Raw genomic sequence first — 17,508 nt, 5'->3', positions numbered from 1 at the left:
GAATCAGGAGTCTTTCCGGAATATTTAAAATCGGTGTTGTTACCCCTATTTTTAAAAAGGGTGACCCCCATCTAGTTGACAACTACAGACCCATTACGGTACTGTCAGTCATCTGCAAAATTGTTGAGAAATGTATCCACAGTAAAATGCTTTCCTTTCTGGATAAATATAAAATTATTACTGATCACCAAAATGGTTCCCTGCCAGGTAGATCGACGGCTGTTTCACTGTCCAATCAAATCAAATCAAATCAAAGCATGCTTTATTATCTGAAGAATAGAATTCTTATTGACAAAGCTCCTAAATATAATAGTACATAAATCCTAACTGCTTAAAATGAGCAGGAAGTCATGATAATTAAATAAAATTAAAATTATGCAAACCAATATGGATTGTCGGATGTTAAAAGTGGATGTACTTAATGTATATATACAGTCATGTTTCTATAAAATATTTTCACAACAATACAGTAGAATAGAAATAAAAACAGTTTTCCCTAATTTATTCTATATTAATTGGTTATAAATACAAAACAGGAAAGAATTGTCAGATGATAAAAACATTAAAATAATATATATACATATATACACATATACATACACATACGCATATATACACACATATATACACACACACAGACATATATACATATACACACATATACACGTACATAGACCCATGTACACACATATAATAATTTTATAAAATGTTTGATTTCTTAATACAGTTAATATGTACATACATATATAGTCATACATACACACCTACCTTTAAAACTATTTAGTGAGAGACATAGATACGACATATTTTGTACTGCTGTCACAACTATTCAAAATTTTGTTCAAAAAATTCCCTCAAATCATAAAACGGTCTTGTTATTAAAAAATTTTTTACAGCCCTTCTGAATTTCGGAGTGCTATGAATATTTTTAATTTGCTTCGGTAGATGGTTGAACATTTTCGTACCATTGTAAACAATTGAATTTTGGTATTGGGTGGTTCTGGGGACTGATAAAGGTATATATTGGCCATTTGCCCTAGTATTACGTGCAGTGTCAGATTTTAATAAATGTAGTTTATGCTTATGAACTAAACTAGTTGATTCTAGCACGAATATTGATGTTAACGTGAGTATCCTCTGAGATGTAAATAAGGGTTTACATGAAGTTTGGTGATTAACATGGCATAAGTATCTCAGTGCTCTCTTTTGTAGCTTAAAGATCATTGAGAACAACGCTTGCGAGCAGGCTCCCCAAAATGCTATCCCATATCTGATGTGAGATTCCAGGAGAGCAAAGTAGGCTTTTCTAGCAATAAGATAACCGATGTCATTTCTAATAACTCTGATAGCATAACACCCAGATGACAATTTCTCTGCCATTGCCATAATATGCTCATCAAACTTTAAATTATGGTCCAATACAACACCTAAGAATCTGTAATTATCAGATTTCATAAGTGTATCATTATCTAGTTGTATTTTGTCGATGTCCCATTTAAATGATAACACTTTAGTTTTCTTAGAGTTGAAGACCATTTGATTGGCATCGCACCACCTTTTTATTTCAGTTAGATCTAAGGAGATCAATTGGCCGAGAATATTCTTATCTTTAGTGTGCCACTCTATAGTTGCATCATCTGCAAATAAAGTGAACCTACCACTAATATTCAAGTTCGTGAGATCATTCACATATAGCAAAAATAATATGGGCCCCAAGACAGAACCTTGTGGAACTCCGCTGGTCAATTTTTTTTCCTCAGATACTGCACCCGAAACTTTCACATATTGTTCCCGGTCTTGCAAGTAAGATGTCATCCATTTATGAGATATGCCTCTGATGCCATAGTACTCAAGCTTCTGCAACAGTATTCCATGATTCACACAATCAAAAGCTTTGGATAAGTCACAGAACACCGCCGCGGTCGCTTCTTGATTATTGAGATTAGTGTACACATTTTCTAAAAAGTTATAGATAGCGTCATTTGTACTTTTGTTGGTTTGGAAACCGTATTGGTTACCATTTAGTATTTTATGTTTAATGACAAATGACATGAGTCTCTTCTTTACTAATTTTTCTATAATTTTTGCAATAGTAGATAGAAGGGATATTGGTCTGTAATTTGATGGATCCTCCCTATCCCCTCCTTTGTAAATTGGGATCACCATGGCTGATTTAAGTATTGTTGGAAATGTTCCCGAGACAAACGATTCATTTATTATATCAGTAAGCGCGTCAATAGCTGCCGGGGCAATTTTTCCAGCATATTTATAGACAAACCATCAGCTCCAGATGCCTTTTTGTTCTTAATGTCCTTCATAGCACTCTTTATTTCATCTGGGTCTGTTGGAAATAAAAAGAAGTTTTCGTCAATTCTTACATTCTCAAGATATTGCATTGGATTAATATGAATGTTAGTGGAAATGTCATTAGTAAGTTTAGTTGCGATAGAGCAATAGTAATCGTTGAAACAGTCAGGTTTCAAATTGATTTCATCGATTTGATTTTTGCTCTTTCCACGGATTTCATTTATAATAATCCAGCTCTCCTTTGCTATATTGGAGGCAGTATTAATCCTGGTATGATAATATGAAAGCTTAGCCTGTTTTATGACACTGTTGTATACACTTCGGTACCTATTGCAATAATTTTGTAGGTGTTCCTCTTTATTAAACTTTTTAATGTAGTTCAATGAGCGCATATTTTTGGCTGATATTTTGATGCCCTTCGTTATCCAAGGTTTCCTTACCTTTTTTCGGATTCTGGTGATAGGGAAAGCACTTTCAAAAATATTACTGAGTGTATTCAAATATGTGTTCATATGTATGATTCTGTTCCAGTTGACCTGATCACAGGCCTTTTGAAATTTGCAATAGTTGTTTTTAGAAAATATACGCCCAAGTATATTATGTTTTTTAGAAATGCCTTTACCAGGGAAGCTGAGTATACTGAGAACGGCTTCATGATCTGAGAGATTTGCTGACAAAACTGAACAGGTTACCTTAGACTCATCCAAATTAGAACAGAAATAGTCTATTATAGTAGATGTACTCCGGCAAATATGTGTTGCGGATTGCACGTGCATGGTTAAGTTTAAGGAGTCTAATAACTGTTCTAGAAGCTGACAGGAACGATTTGATTTGTCTTCAAAATTTATATTCAAATCGCCTGCTAGGACAATATTCGAATTCATTGGAAGATGTGTCAGCAGTATTTCGAGCTTTTCGAAAAATATGGTCATTTCTTCGGAAGGGGTTTTATTGTTATCTCGCGTTCTATAGATACACAGAACATACAGGGGAAACGCTTCACAGTACACCAAGGAGAACTCAAAATTTTTCTCCTCCAACAAATTACTGAATTTTTCTACCTTAACAAAGGAGCATGTATCTTCATTTACATTCTCTAGTATCAGGGTTCCTCCATGTTCAGCCGTAACTCGGTCAAATCTAGAGATGCATTTATAACCTGGTACAATTATTGGTTCCTGTGGTTTCAGCCAGTGTTCTGTAACTAATACTAATTTTGGAAAATCAAGATTTTCTAAATAAATATATAAGTCATCAATTTTGTTTCGAATTGACTGTATGTTAATGAGAAGCAGGGTTAATTTACTATTATATATACATTCTGGAAGATTCAAATTTACTACTCTTTTTCTTGGCTTAGCGGCATTTCCAATAAAAAAGATTCGTGGAGGTATCTACTTGGAATCTCAGCCTTGTCGATTTCTTGTATTTTCACTGTCTTTACAACAAGACATTTATTAGATTCAGTAAGGAAGCTGTGTACCCTTGTAAGTACATCGAATTTACTTCCTTTTTCCCTGACGTCGCTTATGTATGTGAGAGAGAAGTTATGATTATGTTTCCTAAACTCATTGATCCTTTTATTGATAGAATTGAGCAACTTTTGGTCAATAATATTATTTCTTTCAATAATTAAAAGGAGGTTTGTGAATTTGCTTATTGGTAAAATTTGTTTCAGCGCTAGATTTAGACTACGACTATTGCTTATATTGTTGGTATTGCACATGACGATAACATAATCATCCTGCCCTAAGTTAATAGTGTCTTGGAACAAGTTACTTGTTAATTCAGATAGCTCTGTATTTGGTTTCAATATTTCATACATTGAGTACTTGCGTTCTCCCATACGACTTTCCAGGGCCATGGAAAAGTTTTTTGAATAGTCATCTCCCAAGATCACTATTCTTTTTAATGAATCTGTCTGTGACCTGTCATCACTAACGTTCGATCCTATTTCGTCGGTTATTAGATTCACCACCACTTCATCGTCTAATAGGGTATTTTGTGAGGTCTGGTTTCCAATAGACTTTGACCTGGTTTCCTTTGATTCAGTTTCTGGTGATTGAGGGGCCAACTTTCCAGTATTTTCTTCATTGAGTTGAATATTGTCCTCATTTAATATTTCAACTTCAAAGGAATTAATTTTCTTGGACTGCCTTTTCTTCCTCCTTTTTCTTTTACATCTTACGTCTTCCACTTTGTAAATTCTGTCATTTCTAGTTTGGGTACCTTGGTCAATACTCTGTATAATTGTTGGGATTGGAATCTCAGTCACTTCTATTGTATTTTCTTCTTGTTCTAGAATTTTGTCAATGTGTAAATTTATCGGTTTCCGTTGTCCATCCCCCTGTATATGTTTGCTTGGTGACTCATTGGAATTTGAAGTCAAATTTTCCTTTTTTGCTAGGGTATTCTCTTTTCTTTTCTGTTCTATGTCTGATAGGAATTCCTTGGTCAAATGTTTTTCATCAGTTTGAGTTTCTATCGTTTTTGTTTCAAGATATTTATCAGCCAGTTTTTGTATGTGCGAGGTGATTTGTTGTTCCAGTTTTTCAATCTGTTGTCGTTGGACTTCTACCTGTTCATTGAGTTTTGATTCCATTTCAAGGGCTTCACTTTCCAACACACTATTTTCTTTTTTCAGTTTGGAAATATAATTGCATTTCCAGTGATTCTCTTCCACCAGATCTCTTATAGTTTGTTCGAGAACGCTGTCAGGTTGGTTTGTGTTTTCTTCATTTTCAGCTCCACAGCAGATCACTTTGTTCTCACTAATAAAGGTAATCGTTTTTTTCTTTCGCATGATACAACTTTGGTGAAAAACACTGAAGCATTTAGTGCACACATAATATTTGAGAGGCTTTTTGCAACATTTATAACTATGAGAGTCGTCCATCATATATTCACTTTCAGCCAATTTCATATATTCCTCGCTGGATCAAAAAAAGTACGTGGGCGCACTTTTTTTCGATCTATCAAAGGCTTTTGATTCAATAAATACAAATGTTACTTCATCTAAATTAGGAGATATTGAATTCCGTCGTAATTTCTTGTCATGGCTGTCCTCATATTTAAAACAAAGAACAATTTTAGTGAATATCGCAGGATGTAAATCTCCTCTAAAAGAAATAGAACTAGGTGTTCCTCAGGGTTCCATATTGGGGACGTTGATTTTCCTGTGCTATATAAATGACATGCCACGTCACGTAAGTTCCAACAATATCATTCTATATGCGGATGACACGACAATAACTACGGAAGCCAACTCTCTCGAAGAACTGGAGGATGAACTCCAAATTTTGACTGAAGAATTCACGTACTGGTGTCATAGGAATTCTTTAATTATCAACTGCGAAAAAACGGTATGTATTCAATTTTCCAATAGAGTGACGGCCTATGAGCCACTGAACACCTCTCCCAATATTGAGTTTTCAGAACATACAAAGTCTTTGGGAGTATATCTCGATGAAGACAGGAGCTAGAAGACCCACATTAATTATGTTATTAAAAAGTTACGTAGTAGTTACTATGCGATTCTACAGCTAAAGAATATTCTTTCTGCAGAACAATTACTAAGTATTTACTATGTCATAGCTTATTGCCATATCTCATACAATGTATTGCTTTGGGGGAATGCAGTCGATGCTTCTGGAGTATCTATATTGCAAAAAAAATTATACGACTCATATACAATCTTCCACATAATGAAACATGTAAAAATCACTTTAGAAAGAGTAGAATTCTTACACTTCCATCGATTTATATATAAAATACCATTATATGTTAAACAAAATATTGACAAATTCAAATTGAATCAGTACCCTACTAGAAACGGTAACCTCCTCAGGATCCCAAAACATACCAGCTCGTTGAACGAGAAATCTCCAAATTTTACCGGCATTAAATTTTATAATTGTCTTCCTATCAGCATTAAGGGTGAACAAAATTTCATGAAATTTAAGGCCAAATTGAAATCACACTTAGTAGAGTCATGTTTTTACAATGTTTCAGATTATTGCCCTACAATGAAATGAATAATGGAACACGTAGATTTTACTTAGTTATTGGTGTTGGGAAAAAACTCCAGTAATATTCATTACTACACCAAAGGTTCCAAACAGTATATCACAAGTAAAATTGTTTTCACTGTTTCCTGTGTTGTATTTTATGACATATCCTATAATCATGTGAATGATCTTTTGAGGATGAATAAATTTATTATTATTATTATTATAACATACCTCGAAAAGTGATAATTTCTGTCGATCGTTCAAATCGTGGGTCATCTGCTTTCCGAGCTTTTTGACCTTTTCAATACTTTATAAACCATCAAAAACTGCATTGAAGCTGACCTTCAGTTCTTTCGCCTTCTCACGAACTGTTTGTCATAGGTCAGTCTCCACCAGGGTGGAGAACAGTATAATGTATAAAGTACAAAATTCTCTATCGATCAATATTACACCATGACACAGTAGAATGAATAATAATTGAGGTATGAAGCTACAATAGAATAGTAAACATATCAAGATGTAACGAAGTTATCATCTGGATGCTATGCAGTTCAAGAAGTAACGAATGGACTTTGAAAAACCATCTGACATCAGTTTGTCAAAATGATATCATAAAATGATGGTATCCTTACCTTAGGTTAGGTTAGGTCCCCAGTGAGAGGGTCTATTCGACCCTCACCGCAACCTGCAAGGGTTTATTGTGGCTCACACCTGTGGCTCGACCAAATAAACCCAGCTTCATAACGAAGCCGATTGATTTGTATGGTGAGTGGTCTTTCAGATCAGAAGAGTATGGCTCTGCTGAACTCTAAAAACCAGATTCGGTCCCCAGCGGGCAGGCACAAACAGAGGCGACACACACTGTTTTCAAATGACAGTGACCTGTAAGAAGGCCGTTAGACATCGTAGTTCATCCCCACTGTAGTCCAACAACTGTTTATCAAGCTTCGAAGGGTGAATAATCGCCTTGGAGTGAGCCATTCCTGGAAGATTCTGCCAGAAGTCCATAAATCTGCTTGCCATCCAGGTGTTCAATCTTTGTTTGGCAACGCCTACAGCGATGCCAATGACGGGTTCTGGTCCGATGAAGCTGCTTGCAGCACCTTTCTTTGCAAGGGAGCCAGCAGCCTCATTGCTTTCCAGGCCAGTATGTCCAGGAATCCAGACCGAAGACAATCAGTTAAGTCTTCTTATTAAGGAGAGTCGTTTTTGGCAATTTGGCACCAATTTAGACGTTGCTTGGTAGGAGCCAAGAGCTTCCAACGCCACTTGACTGTCCGAGAATATTTTTATTGACTTGTGTATGAGGTTTGATTCTTCCAATTTCTTCGCATACAATTCAATAGCGTAAATTTCCGATTGAAATACAGTCGTATAAGTTCCCAGGCAGGTTGATATATCTGCCCTCGGTCTGCGACTGAAAACACCTGCACCGGAACCAGAAGGTGTTTTTGATCCATCTGTGAACCAACAATTATCTGCCCTTTATATTTCCTTCTTCCGGAGGATCCAGTCCTCTCTATTCGGGAACAGTACTTTATAAAGCAGTTCATAGTTGAGAGTTGGAGGCATAAAGTCAGACGTCATTTCCAGAATGCTGTGACTTCCAGTGTCAACCAACAGTCTGTTGCACTCTGCATTAAATTGATTTGTGAAATTGGCAATGTGCACAAGTCTATATGCAGTCCATCTAGCCTCTCTCTCCAGAAAAATGTGGAGGAAGGATCTTCATGGCTGCTGACGGTGTGGTACTGATGGCACCTACGATGGCCAGAGAGCTTCGCCAGGGCTTTTTTCTGTAAAGCCTTCGGCCACCAGGCAATCATCACATGAACCCAATGGATTTGTTTGGGACCTAAACCCAAAGTTTTACCACAAATCCTTTGACATGTCCATAGGGACAGTCTAGCTTTGTGTAAAACTTTTTCCAAGTGAGCGTTGCAGGTGAGTTTTTCATGAAATGACCTGACCATTGAGGGAAAGTGGCGTTAGATCGTCAAATTTTCTCCTCCTGGAGAAGGGGATTATCACAGTTTTGCTGGGGTCGACAGACATCTGCACCCTCAGGCACAGGCTGTGAATAACAGGAAGGAAAGAAAACAATGGTTCACTGAGCAACTTACTGTCGGAGATTGAAATTTGAAAATTCTGTCTTACAATGTCAATCAATGTAAAATGTGTAGTATTGGAAAAAAATATATATACAAAAATAAATTACAAAATAATGATTCTGCACATTTTCAAGATTGTTTTGATGATAAAAATTGAATATGGAAAGCAGAAAAAAATTTGGATATTAGTGAGAATCAAAACGTTTGGAATCCAAACAAATTATTGATCAAGAATTACTTGTTGACGATTGATTTAAAAAATTTGAGATACTGCCTCGTGATAAACATAATTTTTTTCTCTGTAATTCAGTCATTAGTTTATCATTTCCTTTCAGATGTGTGTGGTTTTCATTTTCTGCAGTTTTATTTATCGCTTATGATAGTTTTCAAGAAAAATTATTCCTTACTGAAAATGAGGTCCATAGAAACGATGCTGGGCAATGTACAATTGAATACGCAAAATTGTCGTTTCAGTCTATGTGGAATATCGTTTCTGCCTCCACCAGGGTGAATCATAGCTGCCAAAAACATTACGTCGACTATGTATGAAAAATCGCCAGGTTTGTCCAAACTGTAGAAACCTAAAGAGCACGAAAGACATTAAAAATACAATACAGATTGGTTTTTCACTCACCTCCAGACTCCATGCACTGTCTTACGATTTCATTCGTGATTTGGTCTCCCCAGTCATTGATGACAGGCATATTGATGTCGTCGATGAATATTGTTAAAGTTTTACCTGCTGGCGGGCCATAAGTTGTGCCAACTCTTTTATCTACATAAGATTCGATAATTCGCTGAAATAAATAATGGTAAATGGTAAATAATGGAACGAGATCTGTTCGAAATAAACACGATTTTAAAGAACATCGAACTAAAAAGTATTTTTTTTAAATAAGCTTAAAACAATAACGAATGAGTAATACTATTAGTATTGTGAAAAAAGCGACGGCGATTTTAAACAATTAGAAATTAAAATTAAGAAACATTTTTTTTAAAAATCATAATTATCTCTAGACAACGAAATAGCGAAAAAAAATTTTAATTATTGAATTTCTCTATTTGTTTAAAACAATTTAATAAACAAATTAGGTAAAAAATTCATATCCTATGTTAGTAACTGCCATTGTTTAATGTGAAAACAGACATAGCTAAATATCAATTGAAAAAAAATCATCAACAATTTTTAGATATTTCATTTTGCAATAGTTATAAAAAACCATAATTACCAAATATATAAATTTTCATAATTATTTATCGTATGAAATATATATAGATATATATCAAAAGAGCTCCACGAAGTTTAAAATTTATAGGCCAATTATTTATACCTCTTATCCCATTATTTATGCCAACGGAGATTGGGAAAAAATTTGTTAGTTAACAATTGAATAACTTTTTGAAAAATGGTGATAAAACTTTTTTTCTACGGGACTCAATTTATTCAAGTGTTAAGAAGATACTAGATTTTTTTTTAAATTTCAAAATGACATTTTATGTTATAAAAAAAATTATTTCTTTTGATAAACTCTCTTTAGCGGCAGCGCGCGTATGCCGTAACAGCCGCGCGGAACCCTATTTTCAACGTCAAATTAAAATTATAAATAATGGAGATGGAGTTTCGGGAGTCCGGACTTTTTTATAGGAAATTTCCTCCTCTTTAACGAGCTTTTTTCAAAATTGCTTAAATATTAATATTTTTTGAGTTATTAACGAAAAACTAATTGCCATTTTTTAAAATCTTATTTTATCAATAACAATTGCAATTTTTTACCTGCACAAAAATCCTTAAAAAACATTTTTCTAGAGGTGATTCCGAATCGAATGAGCTATCTCATATTTTTAGGACTGTTATTTCTATTTTTCATGTTTTTGAACTTGTTGATTAGACTATGGTGTCCAATTTAAACCCCAATAAACTTATCGAAGCAGAAAGCGCAACCTCCTGGTGGGTTACGTGGGCGATTTGCTCGACACACTCAATCGACCGTAGTGTGTACCGGTGGTTCAAACCCCGAGGTCGTTCAATCGATTTTCCCTTTCTATCGTTAGGAATTACACGTTGAAAGGAGAGACCTCGTTCGTCCTAGGCTCGCACAAATTTCAAATTTTGATAGTTATCGTTCGTAGGGGGGCGACAGCTGATTAACGGAAAAATAGATTTTACCAGATCTTTTTTTAAAGTTGAAGCTTCCAAAAATCCACTCACTTGCACCATATTCGGAGTTGTTGCAGATGAAAAATTGAAACACTTGTTCAACTTATATTCCGGGTCGAATGTTGATGTATATCCTTTTATCATTACGGTTTTTGCCGTACCCTGCTCGCCTGAAAACCAGAAAAACTCACCAAAAAATATTCAAATTCAAACTCCTCACCTATGAGCAGTACAGCTTTATTTTGTTTCGCAACAGTATGTATCAAAAATGCCGTTCTCACATTGTCCACATTTGGTACCAATATACTTGTGAATTCTAATATACTGTCGGTGGGATAGACAAATTCCTCGACTCTGCGCGACCAATGTTCCCACCTGCCGTTTTCGGGGTTGACGACATACTCGAAAATTGTTTCATTTTCATTACATTTCGGCCAGTCTAGTTTGGACGGGTGGGCCAGGGCGAACTCTTCTAGTTTGGCCCTGTCGTCTAATTCCAAAATAGCTCCCAGAGACCACATTGTAGAAAACAAAAACAGACGTTCGAGTTGTTTGTCCGTCCAAACTTCTAAAAATGCAAAGACAGCAATTTAACGCAAAAAATTTGAAATAATAATCAACGTCTCTATTATTTCCATTTATTAGATACTTTTATAATATTTCAATCTAAATAAAATTCCATATAAATAAAAATAAAATTCTGAGCTCTCTTTTTGTAGAGACGAGTCTAAAAAACTGTTCTCATAATACAGGGTGTAACATAAGTACGTTAAAATATTCAAGTGACGTATTCCTGCGAGAATTTTAAGAAAAAAAGTTTCTATGAACTTGTGTCCGAAAATGCTTCGTTTTGGAGATACGGGGTGTTGAAATTGATTTGTATGTTCGCTTTTTGAATAAAACTCTTGCAAAAAATGAGTTATTTGCACGAAATTCGGTATCCGGGTTTTTTTGACGTGGGAAATCATAATTTCGTATTCATTTTCATATAACATCTAGAGGGCGCTGCGTACGCTGTCATTATTTATTTCAAATTGCCCTAACTTTTTTGACAGTAAACATTTGGTATTGTTCATGAAAAAAGACTGTTGAAATTTTTCAAAACATGTTAGGTTTGTGTTTGTGAGTTTTTTGCAATTTCAGTTATTTTCATCAAACTTTGTAGGCAGTATACCCGTACAGACTTCTTCTAAACTGAGCATTATCGAACTGCTTATTCAATCCAAATTGAAAAAATTTGTCAGGTTTAATTATTCAATTAGAAAGTGCTACATTTCGGAGTTTGTACAAAAAAAACAATTCGGAGAAGTACTATGTTATTTATTAGGAAAATAAACATATAAAAATAGAAGAAACAACTATTACAACAACTGTTCAAAGTGACGACCCCCAATAGTAATACAAGCTTCTGCTCTCCTCATCAAAGAATTCCGCACCCGTTGAAAAATGCCCGGAGTGTTTCTTATCGTTTCGCAGCAAGCTATGATGCGATCCCCCAACATTTCCTCATTTTCAATAGGGTTAGCATAAACTAGTGATTTTAGGTGTCCCCAAAGGACAAAATCGACGGGATTGAGGTCCGGTGACCACGGGGGCCAATGCTCTGTGCCTCCTCTTCCTATCCATCGTTGAGGATATGCTACGTCTAATAAATTTCTTGCTGTCATACCAAAATAAGCAGGAGCTCCATCGTGCATAAACCAAGAGTGATTTCGGAGACCAATGGGAACATCTTCCATAAGTTGGGGAAGCTCGTGTTCCAAAAAATGTAGGTAAACGTAAGGGGAGAAAATAGGGCCCAATTAAATAATCCCCAATTATGCCTTCCCATACATTAAAAGAGAATCTGTCTTGGAAATGAGTTTGTGTTATCGCTTTAGGGTTATCTTCCGGCCAGATGTGGTTGTTATGGAAGTTCATGATAGCATCTCTTGAAAAATTAGCCTCATCTGTGAAGAGGATTTTCGATAAAAGTTGCGGATGTTGTTTAACATTTCTTTGAAGCTATTGAGCAAATTCGATACGTGGTCGCAAATCACGTAGCGTAAGTGCCTGGACACGCTGAATATGATAAGGATATAATTGCTGTCCCTTCAAAATTCTGTAAACTGTCATGTGACTCACATACAAAGTTTGACTAATTTTTCTTGTATATCTCTGGATGTTCACTAATTTCTTCGAGAACCGCCTCCTCCATTTCTACAGTTCTTGTAGTCCGTGGCCGTCCTACTGTAGAATTTGTTTCAAAACTTCCAGATTCGGAAAGTCGCCGGAAAAGATTCGCAAATGTCGCTGCACAAGGAGTCACGCGTTGGGGATACCTTTCCTGATAGATGCGTCTGGCCTCGCTTGAATTTCCGTCAGCCAAGCCGTATGCAAAAACCATATCAGCCATTTCAGCATTCGTAAAGTCGGGCATGTTTCCAAAAAATCACTTTATAAACGCCGAACTGTGAATTTGTCAATAAATAGTGTGACAGCGAACTTCTATTTTTATAAACAAACTTTCATAGCCTACTTGATAAAAAAAAATCTGTTTATGATTTCCCACGTCAAAAAAACCCCGGGTATCGAATTTCATGCAAATAACTTATTTATTGCAAGAGTTATTTTCAAAAAGCGAACAAAAAAATTCAATTTCAACAACCCGTATCTCCGAAACGAAGCATTTTCGGACACAAGTTCATATCGACTTTTTTTCTTAAAATTGTCTCAGGAATACGTCACTTGAATATTTTAAAGTACTTATGTTATATTTATAAACATTTTCCTCACGTAGATTTTTATAAGGAAATTAATATTTCCAAGAAAATGAATGGTTGATAATGATAATTCAAATTTCATGGATCTTACTTGGTTCATCAGATATGTCCAAAATGCCCTGCAGAACGTCATAGCACTGTCTTATATAGAGAGCTTCTCTCACGAACATTTTCGCTTTGAGCCTAGTTTGAACGAAAGTATGTAGATCTCCGTACACTCTATTGAACAATGATCTGAGTGTGTCCGCTTCTTGTTGGGATCTGGTTTTCAACCAAGCTTCCAGAATCGGCGACCAAGGAAGGACGGAAGAACTCATGAAGACCATTCCCATCCGGGAAACCGTCGCTGGGCTGGCGTTATCGACGTTATCCGGTTCGAATACTAACTTGCAATTGGCTGCCATTACTATTCGGTCACCATTAGCTAACGTCAAAGTTTTATTATCGTCCAAAACTGAATTGAGGTTTTCTATCCAGACGGCATCCACTGGACCATCAAGAACCAGCCTAGATACAAAGATATCGGTCGATGAATTGAGAGTTGCTTTTATAATAAAAAATGAGAATCAAAATTTCCTATGTTTTTATAACATTTTTATGTGTAACTGAAGTTACTGCAGATTTATCCTACGAGGACATTTTTAAAGGGAATACAAAAAACTGTATTCGTTTGAAAACTGCATTAAAGTTAGTTACAAATGAAAGTGGTAAAACACATAGGAAGTTTTATTTCTCATTTTTCATGATGATCTAATAATAATAATGAACGTCTTCGATAACATGCTTGAATTTGTGTTATAAGTTGTTTACAAGCATCTTGTACACACGAATACTCACCGCAGTTGACCGAGTGTTCCAACGGATATATGAGTAGAGAGGGTCGAAGAGAGGTGTCGCTGAATGTAAAGAGAACCTGCTCATCGATAGATGTGTTAGACAGGACTCGATACAATATAAGGGTAACTTCTCTATGGCGTGGATCGATTACCGTAAGGTATTTGATAAAAGGTCATTCATTTGTTTTATATGGATGATCTTAAAATTTATGCCTCTGGAGAGAAGGACCTCCATCAGTCCCTGAAGTTGGTGGAAGAGTACACGCATGCTATCGGTATGAAATTCGGGATAGACAATTGTGGAATGGTCCATCTGAAAAGAGGACGATGCGGGGACTACGGAAAGGATGTGCATCTCGTAGATGGAAGCATCCTACACTATTTGGATGCCGGAGAGAGGTATTCTTACCTCGGGGTGGAACAACGCCACTCACAAGAGGTAACAACAGTGAAGAACTCTCTCCGCGGCAAGTATAAGCACAAACTTCGACAGATCTGGTCAAAGGAACTATCGGGGAAGAACAAAGTTGCTGAAACAAATATGCTTGCCGTTCCGTTTGGAGTAGTGAAGTGGGAAAAGCTGTATCAACTCGACGTAAAGACCCGAAAAATAATGCATCTCTATAGAAGTTTGCATCTCAAATCGTCCGTTCCACGGTTGTACTTCCCCTGACAACAGGGAGGCCGTGGACTTTTGACTTTGGAGTGTCTACATGACAGAATGATACTGGATATAGCCTGTAAAGTCGTCAAGAATACGGATCCCCTTCTCTGCATGGTCCGTGACCATGAAAGAGCAGGAATTGGAGCATTTCTCTTTAGGGCAGCTGCCCGATCAGCTGCTGAACTGGGTTTAGTTTTCGACACTGAACGAGGTGACCACAACTCTGTCACCGAGTTGAAACCCGTTCAGCAAAAAGCTCATATAAAAGCCGCAGAGATCACCTCACTTCTGCGGAAAGACAAGGATAAGCCAATACATGGGGTCTTCTTCAATAACATTGGAGACCTTGGCTAATCAAAGCGACTGACTTTTGCTTTCCTCCGGTCGAGTGGGCTGAAGTCGGAAACTGAGGGGTTCATCATGGCTTGCCAGGATGGTGTCTCCAACACCTTAGTGTACCGCAGTCACGTAATGGGTATAGAGGTTCCTGACACAAAGTGCAGGGCCTGCCGCGGGGCGCCCGGAACCCTAATGCACTTGCTGTCAGCATGTCCAGCATATGCGGTCTCGGCCTATATCCATCGACATAACGCGGCCCTAAGAGTGCTATATTACCATCTACGACACTCTTACGGTATTGACGAGAGACTGGTGTTGCCCTACGCTCCGGAGGATATTGAATCCGTTGTGGGGAACGAGAAGTGCCAAATTTATTGGAACTATGCGTTCCCCACCTTCAGGCTCATACAAGCTAATAAGCCTGATGTAGTCCTTCTCCACTACCAGAGCAAAACGATATTTGTCGTGGAGTTTTCAGCTCCTGGCGACACAAATATCGTCGGAAAAGAGGATGAAAAACGGATAAAATATCGAGATTTTCTCTTCGAATTCCGCAGACTCTTAGGCAGAAATCTTTGTCAGACAGATGCAGAAGGCTGTCATTCTTGGCTCACTGCGCTTGCTCTGGGCACATGATTATGACCCAAGGATCACTTACCCCACGGTGTAGGGAGTGATCGTTGGTTGATAATGCTGGCGCGCCCTCCCGAATGTATCGGGGCTTCGGGGGATAGGGCCTGACCAGTTTCGCTCAAGAAGTTGATATGAAATTGTGTGGAAGTTTAAATTAGAATAGATTTATGGATCTTGGCAGTCCTATCAACGAATACCCCCCCCTCCCTGCATACAAAGAAGTCTTCAAATAGTTCCACAATGTTCCAAAACATTCCACAGCATTTGGACTGTTCTGAAATGACTTGGGCTGTTTCAGAATGTTTTCAGGCGTTTAAGACTCTTCCCGAACATTACTAACGTTTCAGAATGTTCCAAAATGTTCTAGAAGGTTGTGGAGAGCTCTCGAATACTCTCGAATGTTCTGGACCGTGAAACTTCCTGTCTTTTATCTTCAAAAGCACGCCTTTCAGGTAAAAACCGAAATATTTTTCGTGGATGGCGGATAATGTGTTTCCACAACCTTTATTATTATCAGATATTGCTTTCCTACAAGATGACCAACTACTGGAGCATTTTTATTTTGATTCCTTGGGAAAATTTTACTTACCAACAAAAATCAGTTTTTTTGAACTTCAGCGTCCTTCTCCACAATGTAGAGAATATCCCGTCGGTCCAATCATTTGTAGCTACATCCAGTCTACCGAACATTTGAGGTGCTGTGATGGCCTGAAATTTTTGTTAATAAAGTTTGGAGACCAATGAAAATACCTAAACGAAATAATACTGACATATCAATACATGACAAGAAACATGATCTTTAGCCATAATCAACCGGTTTGTGAGATGAAGCTCATAAAATACCAAATATGTTATCATTGTATATAGGGTTAGTCTATATACAAAGCTAATACAATTCGCATTAAATTATCGGAGTCCAGCCCTGCTTCAACTTTGTAATTTTGAATGTCTTGCCTAGGGGTCGAATCTGTACAGTCATTAAATTCAATAGATAGGGGAAGAAGGGGCATAAAGGGGACGTTAAGGGAAATAAACAATTAAAAAATTATTAAATATATTTAATAATTGAAACTAATCACAACCCTTTGGTAACACATTAGAGAATCATTAGGCATAGAATTTGGAATAAAAACAATCAACATTTTTTTAAATTTTAATTTTACGAAACCGTAGTGAAAACCCCATCATGCCCCAGGGTAGGGGTAGTATGGAGTACCAATTTGGGGCAGTACGGGGTACATAGTTATTTTGTCTCACAGAATATGCAGATGTGGATTTCTTCTTCATTGTCGTCATCTACACCTGCACAGGCTGGATGTGCCCAACATCCACAAAGTTGAAAGGTCACCCAACCTTCCGAGGACTTTAAATAATTATGATTGAGGTCCATGCAATAAATGCATAGAGCGTCCTTATCTATATTTTCAACGTCGGAGTGAACTTTTTGGATCTTTTGTTTCTTTAAGCCTTTTTTCATGGATTTGAACATTTCTTCGTCCGTTGAAGTCGTTCTCTTTCTTCAAGTTCGTTTTTGTAGGGGGTTGAAGTAAGAATAACAGTTTTTCCTCTGCGATAATTTTTTCTTGTTTGGTTTCTTTGTTGCACTGCTGGGATTGCGAGATATCTTTAGGAGAAGCATTTTCAAAAGTCGTTGTTAAATCACGACAAACTTTACGGATCGGAGATCG

General features: G+C 36.8%; 1 protein-coding gene across 2 annotated transcripts in view; it reads right to left on the bottom strand.

Annotated features, from left to right (window-relative positions):
• The window catches only part of kl-3 (dynein heavy chain 8, axonemal kl-3), a 126,173-nt gene that overhangs the window by 50,192 nt on the left and 58,473 nt on the right, over positions 1–17,508 (bottom strand). For both annotated transcript variants that reach the window (XM_074172077.1, XM_074172078.1), the window contains exons 34-39: positions 16,410–16,528; positions 13,440–13,855; positions 10,807–11,154; positions 10,638–10,756; positions 9,063–9,225; positions 8,836–9,009 (exon numbers count right to left, since the gene is read on the bottom strand). In XM_074172077.1, the coding sequence (XP_074028178.1) occupies positions 8,836–9,009; positions 9,063–9,225; positions 10,638–10,756; positions 10,807–11,154; positions 13,440–13,855; positions 16,410–16,528 (1,339 nt within the window). The remainder of the gene's footprint in view (positions 1–8,835; positions 9,010–9,062; positions 9,226–10,637; positions 10,757–10,806; positions 11,155–13,439; positions 13,856–16,409; positions 16,529–17,508) is intronic.

This window comes from Leptinotarsa decemlineata, unplaced genomic scaffold (genome assembly GCF_025532065.1).
Source record: "Leptinotarsa decemlineata unplaced genomic scaffold, Ldec_3_MD MMD2_tig00000035_RagTag_RagTag, whole genome shotgun sequence".
NCBI lineage: Eukaryota > Metazoa > Arthropoda > Insecta > Coleoptera > Chrysomelidae > Leptinotarsa > Leptinotarsa decemlineata.
This window is presented reverse-complemented; position numbering and strand designations above follow the sequence as displayed.